This window comes from Panthera leo, chromosome D1 (assembly GCF_018350215.1).
Source record: "Panthera leo isolate Ple1 chromosome D1, P.leo_Ple1_pat1.1, whole genome shotgun sequence".
In the NCBI taxonomy this organism is placed as follows: domain Eukaryota; kingdom Metazoa; phylum Chordata; class Mammalia; order Carnivora; family Felidae; genus Panthera; species Panthera leo.
In genome coordinates this window covers 82,615,539-82,630,677 of record NC_056688.1, presented here as the reverse complement: position 1 = coordinate 82,630,677, position 15,139 = coordinate 82,615,539, and the positions used below count along the sequence as shown (strand labels likewise).

The following is a 15,139-nucleotide window of genomic DNA, read 5'->3' as shown; positions in this document are numbered from 1 at the left end:
AGTTTTCAGTGTACAAGTCTCTCACCTCTTTGGTGAAGTTAATTCCTAAGCATTTTTTTAATGCTATTGTAAATGTAACTGTTTTTATAATTTCCTTTTCAGATGGTTGATTGTTCACGTACAGTGATTTTTGTGTGTTGACTTTGTATCCTGCTACTTTACTGAATTTATTTGTTCTTACAGGTTCTTTCTTTTTCTTTTCCTTTTTTTTGGGGGGGGGGAGCCCATATAGTTTTCTATATATAAGAGCACATCATCTGCAGATAATTTTACTTCCCCTTTCCAATTCAGATAACTTTTCTTTTTCTTGCCTGACTGCTCTAGCTAGAACTCCCAGTACTATGCTGAACAGAAGTGGTGAAAGCAGACTTCCTTGCCTTGTTCCCAAGCTTAGAGGAAACACTTTGTCTTTCACTATTGAGTATGATGTTCACTGTAGGTTTTTCATTTAAGACTTTTGTTAAGTTAAGGTAGTTTCCTTCTATTTCTAGTTTATTGAGTGTTTTATCATGAAAGGGTGTTGAATTTTGTCAAATGCTTTTACTGCACCAATTGAAATGATATGGGTTTTCTCATTCTGTTGATATTACAGATTACATTAATTTTTGTATGCTAAACCCTCCTTGCATTCCGGGAATAAAGCCCACCTGGTCCTTTTAATATACTACCTAATTCTCTTTGTTAGCATTCTGTTGAGGATTTTAGTGTCCATGTTTATAAGGGATTTGGGGCTATAGTTTTCTTGTAGTGTCTTTGGTATAAGATAATTCTGGCCTCATAAAATGAGTTAGGAAGTATTCCCTCCTCTTCAACGTGTTTGGAAAAGCCTGAGGTGCTATTAATTATTCTTTAAACATTTGTAGAATTCACCAGTGAAGTCATCAGGTCCAGGGCTTTTCTTTGTCAATAGATTTTCTTATTAGTGATTTAATATCCTGAATAGTAATAGGTCTATCCTTATTTTCTATTTCTTCATGGTTCAGTAGGTTTGGTAGGTTTGTTTTGTTGTTTTTTTGTTGTTTTGTTTTTTAAGCAGGCTTCACACCCAGCAAGGAACCTAACACAGGGCCCTAACCCATGACCCCAAAATCAATACCCGAGCTGAGATCAAGAATCAGACGCTCAACCGATACACTTAGGTGCCCCTAGTCTTGGTAGGTTTTGTGTTTCTACGAATTTGTCTAGTTTCACCTAGGTTATCCAATTTGTTGGCATACAACTGTTCATAGTGCTTTCATATAATCCTATTTCTGCAAAATTGGTAGTAATTGTCCCCATTTTCAGTCTCGTAATTTGGGCCATCTCTTTCTTTTTTAATTGTCCCTCTAGCTAAGATTGTCAATTGTGCTGATCTCTTCAATCTGGCTTCACTGATTTTCTCTATTGGTTTTCTATTTCCTATATCATTTAACAGTGCTCTAATCTTTAATTTCTTTCCCTCGGCTAACTTTGGATTTATTTATTCTTTTTATTTAGTTCCTTAAGTTATAAACTTAGATTGTTGATTTGAGATCTTAACTGAAGTATAGTTGACATATAATATTACTTTGAGGTGTACAGCAGCAATTCAACATTTATATACATTACAAAATGTGCTTATATACATTATGGAAGACTTGGCACCTTTCTTGATTTTTAATGTAAGCAATTTATAAATTTCTCCCTTAGCACAAATTTCACTGTGTCCCATAAATTTTAGTATGTTGTATTTTTTTTCATTCCTAAGTATCTCCTAATTTCCCTTGTGACTTCTTTGATCTTCTTTGACTTCTTAGTTGTTTAGGAGTATGTTGTTTAATTTCCATAAATTCATGAATTTTCCAGTTACCATATGTTCTATCCCAGAAAATGTCCCACGTGCACTTGAGACAAATGTGTATGCTATTTTTGGGTAGAGTGTTCTGTATACATCTGTTAAGCCTAGTAAGTTTATTGTGTTAAAGCCTCTACTTCTTTATTAATATTTGTTCTCGTTATTGGAGAGGCTATTTTGAGTGAGGTATTAAAATCTCTAACTATTATCATAGCACTATTTCTCCCTTTAATTCTGTCAGGTTTGGGGGCACCTGAGTGGCTCAGTCAGTTGAACTCTTGATTTCGGCTCAGTCATGATCCCAGGGTCATGGGACTGAGTCCATGTCAGGCTCCATGGTAAGCATGGAACTTGCTTGGGATTCTCTCTGGCCCCTCACCCCCACTCTGTCTCTCAAAAATAAAAATAAAAATAAAAATAAAAGTAAAAATAAAAATTCTGTCAGGTTTTGCTTCATATAATTTGATGGCCTGGCACTAGGCACATGAATATTTATTAATATATAGTGTCCTTTTTAATCTAATTAAAAATTCTCTTACCACCTCAATTTAACTACAAATTAAGCTGAGGGGCACCCAAGTGACTCAGTGAGTTAAGTGTCCAAATCTTGGTTTCAACTCAGGTCATGATCTCACAGTGATGGGACTGAGCCCCACATCAGGCTCCGCATGGAGCATGAAGCCTACTTAGAATTCTCCCCCACCCCTGCCCTCTAGCCCCCTTGCATACACTTTCTCTCTAAAATAAAATAAAAATAAATAAAATAAATTTTTAAAAAATTAAGCAGATTTCAGGAACACTGTTTAAAAAAATTTACATTTTATAAATTATAAATTATAATTTACCTTTGTGAATCCAAATTATGCAAACAAAAAAAAATTTTTTTAATTAAAAAAAAAGTGGGGGAGGCACCTGGGTGGTCAGCCAGTTAAGTGTCTAACTTCAGCTCAAGTCATAATCTCACCGCAGTTTGTGAGTTCAGGCCCCACACTGGGCTCTGTGCTGACAGCTAGCAGGCTGGAGTCAGCTTCAGATCTTGTGTCTCCCTCTCTCTCTGCCCCTCCCCTACTTTTGCTCTGTCTCTCTTTCTCAAAACTAAATAAACATTTAAAAAAATTTTTGAAATTATGCAAAAAAAAAAAAAAAAAAAGACACGGATGTTGATTTTGAAGTTTTGCACTCAACAAAATGCCTCTGTTCCGTAACTGACTCTGTCACAACTAAATTATATAAACAAATTTACACTATGTAATGCTGTTTTTATCTGTCTTATGTTTGGGATTATTTATTAGAGAGAAAAAAGAACTCTGTTGTTAAAAAATGTATGAAAAACAATATTCTTTGGCTATACCATGGTACTTCCTAGGGCAGAGAAACATAAAACAAAGGTTTTAACTAGGGAACATCAAATGAACAAAGACAAAAGAACTCTACAGACCATACTGATTTTCAGAAACGTAAGGCAAAAATTCTGCCATTATATAATTCACAGATATCTCATGGCATCATGAGAATCATACCTGGTATTGGTCATACCAGCTGAAGAGCACCAGCTATTCATATTTCTCCCTAAGGCTACAATCAGTGACATTAGGTTGGTAGGCTGAAATGGCCTATAATAGGAATACATATATCATGAAAATCTGTAAACAAAATAAATCAAGGGTTTTTGTTTTTGGGTTTTTTTTAACGTTTATTTTTGAGACAGAGAGAGACAGAGCATGAACAGGGGAGGGTCAGAGAGAGAGGGAGACACAGAATCCGAAACAGGCTCCAGGCTCTGAGCTGTCAGCACAGAGCCCGATGTGGGGCTCGAACTCATGGACTATGAGATCATGACCTGAGCCGAAGTCGGACACTTAACCAACTGAGCCACCCAGGCGCCCCTTGTTTTTGTTTTTAAAGCTACACCACACCCTGACTCTCAGACCAGGCACTAAATATTTACCAGTGTAACACTGGAAGTATCACACTGCAGAAAGTATTCTGATGCAAAGTTCACTTAATTAGCTACCTCATTTTTTAAGATGGAAACATTATTTTTTTCAAATAATTGGTAGAATGCAATGTAAAATAAAAATTTACTTCAAAGAAACCTATACTTTAAAAAATATGGGAGAGGCACCTGGGTGGCTCAGTCGGTTAAGCGTCCGACTTCGGCTCAAGTCATGATCTTGCGGTCCATGAGTTGAAGCCCCGCATCAGGCTCTGTACTGACAGCTCAGAGCCTGGAGCCTGTTTCAGCTTCTGTGTCTCCCTCTCTCTCTCTCTGCCCCTCCCCTGCTCACACTCTCTCTGTCTCTGAAAAATGAATAAACCTTAAAAAAAAAATTTTTAAAAATATATGGGAGAGGAAGCACTACATTTTGACAGTCCATTCCATCTGAAATTTTAATAGTCCTTCCTAAAAAAAAAAAAAAAAAAGGCAACTCCCTACAGGAGCTATGGTACTGGTCCTGTCTCTCAGAAAAGTTCCTTTTTAAATAATTTGAGGTCAAACAAAATAAACTCCTCCTCTCTGTGACCAATCAGCCTTCAATTGTTTAAGACAGCAAACATATAGTCTCAGGATTTTCTCTTTGATGTTTACTCTACATTAAAGATTATAAAGATTTTCAAGTAAAATATTGCTCCTGATCTTAAGAAAAATCCATTATACAGGGAATAATGAATCTTTTTATAAAGAAAATTATCATAACTGGTACCGGGACAACTTCAGTAAATCTAGTAATTATGAAATTAATATTAAATGTTAGAATATCAAAATAGCAAGATAATGATTTCGAGTACATATAAAACCAACCTTACAATCTTACTCTGATATTTATCATAATTGATTTTGCATCAGTTTAGATATCAGCTCATTTTCTCAGTCCTTGTATCTACTCCCTCACCAGGGACTAGGCCTGTCACACTGAAGTTGGAATGATATAAAGTCTTGAGCCCAAGAAGCAACCTTAGTACCCAAGGGACATTCTTTTTATTTGTGCCTCTCATCTGTCCTTCAATTTGACTTTTACTCATTCACTTAAAATATCATTATAAAACCCACCATGTTGTAGGCCTGTGCCAGGCACTGAAGATATAATGGAAAAAAAAAAAAAACAAAAAAACACACCTATGACTTCATAGAGGACAGTCTGTTAGGAGAAATGTCCACTGAACAAATAATGTCATTAAAAAATTATAATTATAAATTATTATTTATGCTATGAAAGAAAAACATATGACTCAATGAATGTATAACAGGAAGACCTGCCACCTCTGGAGCCTTAGAAAAAATTTGCCTGATAAAGTGAAATTTGACTCAAGACCAGAAATATGACGATAAGGAGAGTTCAATAGTGCAAAGGAAACTACTTTTTCCAATTCCAGACATATTGGTTTCACCTTTCCTGAACTTTTGTTTCCACCTTTGTTATCTCTTGGTATTTTTTTCCTAAGTTTTATTGTATCTAGCTAGCTACCAGCTCTGACCCTTACTATCCCCCCTAATAATAACAGCTAATGTTTATTGAGTTCATACTACTTGGAAGATATCATTATAAGCAATTTACATATGTGAACTCACCTAATCCTTACAGTGACCAGGTGGTACGTCACATTTCCCCATTTTACAGATGAAGAATCTGAGGCACAGTCATGATTAGCTACCTGCCCAAAATTACACAGCTACTGGTACTAGTCCTTGCATGTCCATCACCTGCCTCATAACCTATCACTCTCACAGAAACCCCAAGGCACCAAACTAAACTGGCACTACTACTAGGAAAAAAATAAATATCAAGTCTCCTATATCCTCCAAATTGCTACCATCTTCAACTAGGCAGGGTCATGCTTTTTCTCCACTTTTCAGAAATTAGGAATGAAAAACTGACCACAGTAGCCAACACTAAACCATCTCCAGAAGCAAGAAAAAATTTTTAGAATAATATATTCTTACAAAAAGTTATTCACCCAGAATATGAAATGGAAACTTGCCAAGGAGAAAGAATTATAATTTATTCAATCCCTTCTATACCTCCCAAAGAACTTTTTTTTTCTTTTAATCCAAATTTATAAATATTTTGCATGTATTTGCAATAGTAATATAAATTAATAACAGTAAATTGGTTATGATATAGAACAAATTCCCCCAAATTAGCTTGAAGTAAGCAACTTTTAAATGTTACAGAAAAAAAAATTACTATTAAATGAACAAGGCCTCATTGAAAACTATATTTAGATATTTTTAAGGTTCCTGTTATGATCAAAACTTTCATTTGTTAATTCACCATTGAAGGTGATGTGAAAAACAATAATTATGTGGGTGATTGATACAAGTGAGTGTATGACTCATAGTTTGCAAAAGAAAATGATTTGGGGGAAAAGGCTCAGGAAGAAAGAAGCAAATAATGGATTCTGGAAGAAATGAAGACCTTTCCTGTCCAAGAACTGTCACCAGTTCTTTATTACTTGAAGATTAAGGGAATAGTGAATAAAGCTGTCTGCCAGACAGCAGAAAAGGTAAGAAATAACGTTGTCTCTAAATGTACCTCGCATGAAAATTTTCAAATATAACATTCATAAAATTAAACTTTCTATAAAAAGTTACCAGAAAACCCAACTCAAATCAGAACAATGGAAATGTCAAAATAAACCAACATTACATTTGTCAGGAACCTGAACAAATGAAACAGCAAGATAGGTCAAGTTGTAAAATTGTCTCATTTTATTCCACTTGGTTTTAGAACAAAGGCAGATCCAATACTGATTTAGTAGGAGACTTTGTGGGGTTTATTTTTGTTTGGCTATTTTTCTACTTTAGTTATTACAAAATAAATATTTAGTTGTTACTGAGTTTCAGCGAATTTATACAACGAGCTTTAGTTTCTGGTTCCAGAGGTCAAATTCAAGCCACTAAATTCAGTTCCACTTTTTTACTAACTGCCCCTTCCCTCTCCTATAGATCTCAAATATATCATATATATTTACATGTACTTTTTCTTAGACTCACATTAAGGTATGGGTATTAATTGCTATCCTTGCATTATGAATCTTTACAGAAAATGAAGAGAATTTCACTTTAAGTCATATTTAACAGGAAGTTTGATCCAATTTTTTAATTTATATTTTCATGTATACTTTAGAGTCCCTACTATATGACAGCATTGACCTAGATGCTTTATACACATAATCTCATCTAAGAATACTGGATTTACCTTGTTATATATATACTGCCTAAGGATAAGGTAAATGAATATTTTTGTGGTAAAGCAACCTAGGTCATATTAATGACGGCTTTCACATGAGCAACATCCACCCATTCCAGCATACCTTATGTGTATAGCTTAGAACTTAGTTCATGAAAACTATCTGATGTAACTTGAACATGTCTCAAAAAAAAAAAAAAAAAAAAAAAAGAGCTGTGCGTGTGAATGTATGTACACACTTGTGTGTTAGATGACGGATTCAAACCTAGGAAGTCCAATTATAGAATCTTTGCTCTTAACCATTAAGCCACTATATCCTGGAAAAGAACCAAGGTGTGACTTTTAAACGTACATAACTGATTTAGGGAATAATAACTTTTAAAATAAGAGATCATATTTCTGAAGTCAGTAAGCTAAGTATCAGCATTAGGTTATAAGAACACATCTGATGAAAATTTACTATGACAAAAGGGTTTTTTTTTTCTCTCTCTTGTGAATGAGCTTAATTTCCAGAAATTCTAGCTTTATCATATTGGATATTATATTACCTAACATTTTTGTGATCTCTTTATAGAGTTTAAAGCATTTTTGTATCTAAAACCTTATATAATCCTGCCAGCAACACTATAAATAAGTATGATGGTTAATTTTATGTCAACTTTGCTGGGCCATAATACCCAGACATTTGGCCAAACATTATTATTCGGGATGTTTCTGTCAAGGTTTTTTTGGGGGGAGTGAGATTAAATTTTAAATTACTGGACTGAGTAAAGCAGATTACTCTCCATAATGTGGGTGGTCCCATCCAATTAGTGAAAAGCCTTAATAGAACAAAGACTGACATCCTGAAAACAAGAATTCTGCCGGCAAATTGCAGACTCAATTTGGACTCAGATTTTTTACTTGGGTCTCCAGCCTGTCAGCCTACTGTACACATTTTGGACTTACCAATCCTCTTTAACTGAGATTCAATTCCTCAAAATCAATCATTCAATCTCTTTTCCACCTCACGTATGTGTGTGCACACACATATGTACTCACATACATGCACATGTACGTACACATATACATGCATGCACACAAACACACACATCCTGTTGGTCCTATTTCTCTGGAGAACTCTAAATCAAAAAGCAGGGTAGTTGAAAAGTCTAACAAAACAAGAAAACAGGAATTCATATCCTTATCTTTGTCTATAGTCATTCTTAAAAAGATAGTAAAATTCTCAAGCTATGCTAGAATTGTTTTCATACCCAAACCACTCAGCCAATGTAATGTTCTTTTTCTTTTAAAACAGTTACTTGACAAAACTAATCAACTCCGTAAAACAGTATGGCAGATCCTCAATGAGTTAAGCATAGAATATCATATGACCCATCAATTCCACTCCTAGGTATATACCTGAGTGAAAACATATGTCCCTACAAAAACTTGTACGTGAATGTTCATAACAGCATTATTCACAGTAGCCAAAAAGTGGACACACAAATGCCATCAATTAGTGAATGGATAAAAAGGATGTGGTATATCCATAAATGCAATGTTGTTCAGGGAAAAAAGAAATCAAGTACAGGCACATGCTATAACATGGGTGAATCTTGAAAACATGCTAAATAATACAAAGCAAATGCAAAGGGCCACATATAATATGAATCCATTTATATAAGATTTCCAGATTAGGCAACTCCATACAGACAATAATAGATTAGTAGTTGTCAGGAGCAAAAGGAAGGGGGTCAATGCGGAGTGAATGCTAATGGATATGGGAATCCCTATTGAAGTGATGAAAATGTTCCTGAATTAGATAGTGATGATTGTACCACCTTGTGTATATACTAAAATCCACTGAATAATATGCTTTAAAATAGTGAATATTAAGATAAGTGAATATCTCAATTTTCAAAGTGTTAAAAATTTTAAAAACTAATCAACTTACCTGGCCTTTTTGTGGTGCCAAACAACGAACAACTTCATCCACCATTACTGGGATATGTAATTTAGTCATAGCTTCAAAATCTCCATTTTGAGATCTATGTAACTCCTGAGCTCCAGTTTGATCTGTTTGCTCCTGGGCTTCATATTCATTACATCTTTCTGTTGTAGCATGTATTTTTTTTGGCCAGATACCTAAATTAAATATGCCAGATTCCAACCAGCATGATAGAAATTCTTTATAGATTTTACAAAAATATGGGTATCGAAGCATCTTGTAGGTCAACCAATCTAGAAAAAATTAAAAATATCATGATTGTTGGATTTTTAAAATATGTAATTTTGTATAACTTTTTAAAATGGCCTGGTAAGCTTCTAAGACCATTAACATGTTAATTATTAGAAATGTAAAAACTGTTTATTAAGTCATCATTTTTCTGAAATATACTTTTTTTTAATGTTTATTTATTTTTGAGAGAGAGAGAGAGAGAGAGAGAGAGACAGAGCACAAGTGATGCAGGGGTAGAGAGAGGGGGAGACACAGAATCCAAAGCAGGCTCCAGGCTCTGAGCTGTCAGCACAGAGCCCGACACGGGGCTCAAACTCATGAACCATGAGATCATGACCTGAGCCTAAGTTGGGCACTTAACTGACTGAGCCACCTAGGCACCACAGAAATATACTTTTCTAATTTTAATTAAGTCTAAAGAACGGATTCAGTGCATTAGAAATGTTTATTTGAAAAAACTATCTGGATGATTGAAGGGATTATAAATATTATCCTATTTTAGGTTCAGGTAGTCTTTCATTTCAAGCTCTTCTATTTGTTTTTTCTCATAATGCTAAATCTTCATCTTTAATTTAACTTTGAGGAACTGTCCCTGGAAAAAGCTACATATGTTTATCTAAAAAGAAAGAAAGGTAAAACTGTCTGTGAAAATCTTGCAGACTTGTTATGAATATGCTCTGACAAGATTGTCTCAGATGGCCTGTATCAGCAAAGCATGTTTCAATTTAAATTATAACTTTACAGGGGCACCTGGGTGGCTCCGTCAGTTAAGCACCTGACTCTTGATTTCAGCTCAGGTCATGATCTCACAGTTGTGAGATCGAGCCCTGTTTCAGGCTCTGCACACACAGCGCAGAGCCTGCTTGGGATTCTCTCTCTCCCTTTCCCTCTGCCCCTACCCTGCTTGCTTGCTCTGTGTTTCTCAAAAGTAAACAAATAAACACTTAAAAAAAAAAAAAAAAAACCTTAGGAAATCTATAAAAATAAATAAATAAATTTTAACCTTATAAACACTCAACTGAGCCTACTTTGGCATTTCGTATTCACCTTTGTTTTAACTGTCTGTCCTTGCCCCCAAAAAACAAGAAAATAAAGATTAAGTTCCTTAACTTTCTCACACTTGTTCCTTTTTATTCTGCAATCTGTAACTCTTAAATGCAGAGGAAAAAAGTATGTAAATATATTAACAGAAAACGTTTTAAAAACATTATGCTTTTTATACAGGTTGTAAGCAATGTTTTTAATACTATTATAGTAAATGCAGAGTTAACACTGTTTTTTAGTCCTCATAGATTAGGAGTTATTTAAAAATAAGATAACACCTTTTTATCTACAAAAGCAGATGCACACTCAGTGCTTAGTGTTTTCTGAAAAAAAAAAGTGAATGGATGGATAATTCTACAGAATTAATATTTTTAACAAAACTTGCTTTAGGAAATTTTGCCTGCCTGACAGACCCTACCAAAAAACCACATTCTCAAAATACTTCGACACATAAATATCCACCTCCAAAAAAAGAAAAAGAAACATAAATATCTTGTTTAAATATGCCTTCCCTTCTTTTTGCAACAGAAAATGAAAAATGATGTTGAAAAGTTGACCACACGTAATGACTAGAAAAGAAATACATTTATATTATATAAATATAGTATCAACAAGATGTTACCTTAAAAATACGCCAACTTTACCTAAGGCATGCATAATCCACAGAATTTTGTGGCAAACGTGACACAGGAAAAATATTGGGGGAGGGGGGAAATGTTTTAAGTAAAGTTTTCAATGTTCACCAGTTTCAAATTAGTCAAATTATTAATTATGCCTCATTTGTTTCTGAAAAGTTATACAGGGGCACCTGGGTGACTCGGTTTAGCATCCAACTATGGCTCAAGTGGATGGTGGGTTGTGTCCCAGGTAGGGCTTTGTGCTGACAGTGTGGGGTCTGCTTCAGAGTTCCTGTTTCCCTCTCTCTCTGCCCCTCCCCCACGCATGTGCACGGCAAGGGTTCTCTCTCTCAAAAATAAACATTAAAAGAAAAAAACTTTAAAAAAATAAAAAAAGAAGGCTTATACAAAGTAAACCCTACTACCCTCAAAACCTAGTGTTTCTAACATTTTTCAAAATAGAGGCTAACATTTATTAAGCACTTACTAAATACCACTAAACTCATTCTATCCTTACAACTCTTAGAGATAGACAGTATACTTATTTCTATTTTACAGATGAGAAAAACAGAGAAGTAATTTGCCAAAAGGTCACATACCTAGAAAGCCATAAAGCTAGAACTGTAACTCCAGCATTCTATCCCAAGCCTTTAATCTTAGCTTCTATGTTACAAACATAGCCCACTAGCTCCATTTAATGCACCCATGTAATTGCATGGCACTTTAATTATACTGTATATTTGTTGTATCTCATGGATTACTTTTTCTGTAAAGAGCCAATATCCTATTGCTTAATCCTATATCCATATTTTTATATTTAAATATATACCTAGATAAATGTATGATGTATATTTAAATAGACAGATATACATACATCTATACATCTCTATAATATTCCAGTACAGGAATCAGAACCGCACAGGAAGTGCGCACAGAACCGCAAGTAGAATAGAAAAAAAAAGCTTCCTTTGCCAACCGTTAATTCTTTTCTTTTTGCATTCAATTTATACGTATTTACTCAACTATGTTTCAAGTACAAAGCCTGAAGATTTTATTATGCAGCAATTGGCTACTAACGTGGGTTAACATGGAGAAAGGACCTCAAATAATCTTCCTCTTTGGTGGTTTCCTTGACTATCTCCCAAGAATGGAAGGGGACAAGCTCTAAAGGAGGATGTTCTTTCCTTTCCGCAGCCCAGTGTCCTACCAGATAACTCAGAGCGCTCATGCAGTTGGCTATGAACCAAACACCCTACAGGATTTAAGATCCTTTAAAAGTTTCCTCTGGTCACAGGAAGGAAGCGGAGAGACGGGAAACCGGCCGCTTGAGCCAACTCTGGTTTCCTAGGTAAGTCTTTTAGCTTTGCCAGCAAAGTTCAGTTTCAGCTGTTGAAAGCAGGGAATTGGCCAGGTTACTCTTTAATTGTGGGTACAGAAGTGAGTGATACCTTTGAAAACTACTTCCTCAACGGTGCCGTTACCATCTTAGCACTCAGCTTTCCCAGTGGAGAAAAACGTTCGAAAACTTAATTCCTAAGGCCAAAAACCCAGCCTGGAGGCTGGCAGCCGAAAGGAGAGAAACTGAAAGAGGTTCTAAAGTTCAGGAAGAATGCATCCTTTTGCCTAAGAATTATACTCGGAGGAGGGAAAACTGTTCACAAACTTCTGAACTCAGGATGAGTGAGTGTTTAGGAGGGAAAGCGGGAGCAGGGGCGTGTTTCCTTTTGTCCTGGGCGAATTCAGCGACCTCTGGAAGTTCCCCCAAAGGCTTGGGGTGAGCTCCAAGAGAGCTCCCGGGACTCGGCCACCTTCTCCTCACCTGAGGCACGAAGAATTCACTGTTGGCTTCTAACTCGGGCCAGCGACGACCACTACTACGGTGCCAGAGAACACGAGTTGGCGCACGTCTAGGTCCCAGCCTTGGGGGAAACTTGCAAGGACGGACAGATCTGGTCCACGTCCGCCCCAGCAACCGAAAACCGTCCGCCTTTCGTTCCGCTCTTTTCAGGCCCCAGCTGACAAAGGGTCCTGCAGGCACGAGGGGGTTCAAATAGCGTTCCTGAAGAGGGGGCGGAAATAAGAACCTACCACTGCCAGGTTTAAATTTACTTTTACTTTTTTTTTTTTTAATGTGTGAATCAACTTTAAACCTAACTCCATTTTATTCTTAACTCCACTCTATTCCGTTTACTATGAGCCTCTGTTAAATTTCCGTGTTCTATTGTAACACATTATACTCCCAATTTCTAACAGAAGGTGGGAATTTCTGTCTCCTTTAGTCCTATGTTTTTATGGTTTCGGTTCTTTTTCCTTCATTTCGTTACAAAATACACTAGTCTCATACTTTGTTTTATTTCTTGATGTCTTGCCAAACAGAAGCCAACTGGCAGAGTGATGGCATTTATTGTAACATTAAAGTTTCTTTGCTTTGACTACACAATACTTTAAGAATATAGACCTCATCATCTAAATGTGCTAAATGGCAACTGTAAGGCAGAATTTAAAGTTAAATGTAAAATAAGCACTTAGATTAGGTGTGGAAACACCTGTTAGCAAGGCTTACAATGTGGTGTCGAAATAAATGAAATCTAAAACACTTCTTATTCACCAATAATGAACGCAATTTTACAAGAAATTGGTTTTAAAATACCTATTTTCAGAATAGATTAAGTATCTTAAGATCACTTAACCTAGAAATTATTTCTGAGACAAATGCCTCATTTCTGAATTGGCTGGTTTGTACAGTTAAATTTCCTTTAGGGATCTTCTGAAAACTTGTTTTTGTTTTTGTTTTTTAAGTAAAATAAATTGTGCCTGTATCTCATGGGCTATTTTGAGAGTGAAATAAAATAACATATATAGAGTTAACAAAATGCCTGGGACATCAAGTACTATAGAGTGAGTACATATTTGAAATAAAATAAAAAGACTTCTCAATTTTATTACCAAACCCAGCACCACACAAGTAACTATTGTGTTAGCTAACATATATGTAATATAGCCAGCAATTAATATCTTTATTGATGCACTATCCAGAGTTCAGAAACAATCATATAACATGCATCATATACAATACACTGTGCTTCTGATTTTCTTCAAAAGGAAATAAGTGTCCATAATGTAGAAGTTTTCATAATTGTTTCACTTATAATATTCTGCAATGTGTTGTGCCATCCTATTTATTATGGTGATAAGCTCCATATAAGAATATAAGCTCCAAGAAGGCAGGGAGTTTTTATTTATGCTATTATGTCCCTAAAGTCTACAATCAGTAATTGCAGAATGGATACAATAATGTTAATATAAAGAATAACAAAGACATTCAGATCATGCTATTGAAAACATCCTGACAAATAAAATGGACTTATCTTAGCAAACATATTTCCCTTTTTTCCTGGTATTTTTTTTTCTTTTTAAACCGTACATTTTGAAATAATATCTACAATCTAGGACTTTAAAAAACACTGCATCCAAAAATGAACTAAGCCAATAAATTTAAATGAATTTATTTTGTAAAGTCCTCATCCGAAAGGAATGTCAAAAACACCAAATAGTTTCAGTCAGCAATAAAGGGAGTAGGCCTGGGAGTCCTGAGAAATGAAGCCTAGGGCCTCAAACCTAAAGCTCTGGACTTTCAATTAATTGAGGCGAATTGACCCCAGTTCGGTTTAAGTGAAAGTGGCTGAAAGGAACAGGTCCCTACACCTTCCAGAGCATGGGACCTGTGCCTTGGAGGACTCACTACTCAATAGAGAAAAGAAGATAAACATTCAGAATCCATTAACCCACACCCAACAGGCTCCGCCTCTCCCCCAGCAGACGGCACAAGCCAACCCCTGCCCGCTCCCGTCTCACTCACACCCTGAACCCAAGGACCGGGCCCTGCGCCCGCGGCTCTTGAAGTGGTCTGAGGATCCCAGGTGGCTACCTCCCACCTGCAGCTGCGGTCTAGCCCCGCCCACCTCGGCCAACGCCTCCGGAAACAGCCGTGCGCGTTGCCCTGGCGACACGCAGCAAGGCCGGTTCCACAGAGCCGAGCGGCTGAGACTACTGGCGCCAAGCTACCACGCGCCACGGCAACGTCCGACGTGATTGCGTCACGAAGTCGGCAGCCAATGAAACGAGGTGCTGGAAAAGCTGGATTGGGTTTGAATCTTGTTGCCGAGTTTGAATCGCGGGGAGGCGGACATCGAAGTGAAGTGTCGCGGTAACCTTTGGTGGACCAGAGGTGAGTGAGAGGCACGTGAGGAGA

At 36.3% G+C, this 15,139-nt stretch overlaps 2 protein-coding genes across 7 annotated transcripts in view; one reads left to right on the top strand and one right to left on the bottom strand.

Annotated features, from left to right (window-relative positions):
- The window catches only part of METTL15 (methyltransferase like 15), a 248,811-nt gene extending 233,888 nt beyond the window's left edge, over positions 1-14,923 (bottom strand). For 4 of the 6 annotated variants that reach the window (XM_042904250.1, XM_042904246.1, XM_042904249.1 and 1 more), the window contains exons 1-3: positions 14,747-14,840; positions 12,707-12,915; positions 8,942-9,228 (exon numbers count right to left, since the gene is read on the bottom strand). In XM_042904250.1, the coding sequence (XP_042760184.1) occupies positions 8,942-9,211 (270 nt within the window). In that variant the 5' untranslated portion in view covers positions 9,212-9,228; positions 12,707-12,915; positions 14,747-14,840. The other 2 variants (XM_042904248.1, XM_042904247.1) reach the window with 2 other exon arrangements.
- An 87-nt stretch (positions 14,924-15,010) lies between these two features.
- KIF18A (kinesin family member 18A) overlaps positions 15,011-15,139 on the top strand; it is an 80,245-nt gene continuing 80,116 nt past the window's right edge. Inside the window, exon 1 of the mRNA XM_042906634.1 lies at positions 15,011-15,115. The gene's annotated coding sequence lies outside the window, so the exon portion shown is untranslated. The remainder of the gene's footprint in view (positions 15,116-15,139) is intronic.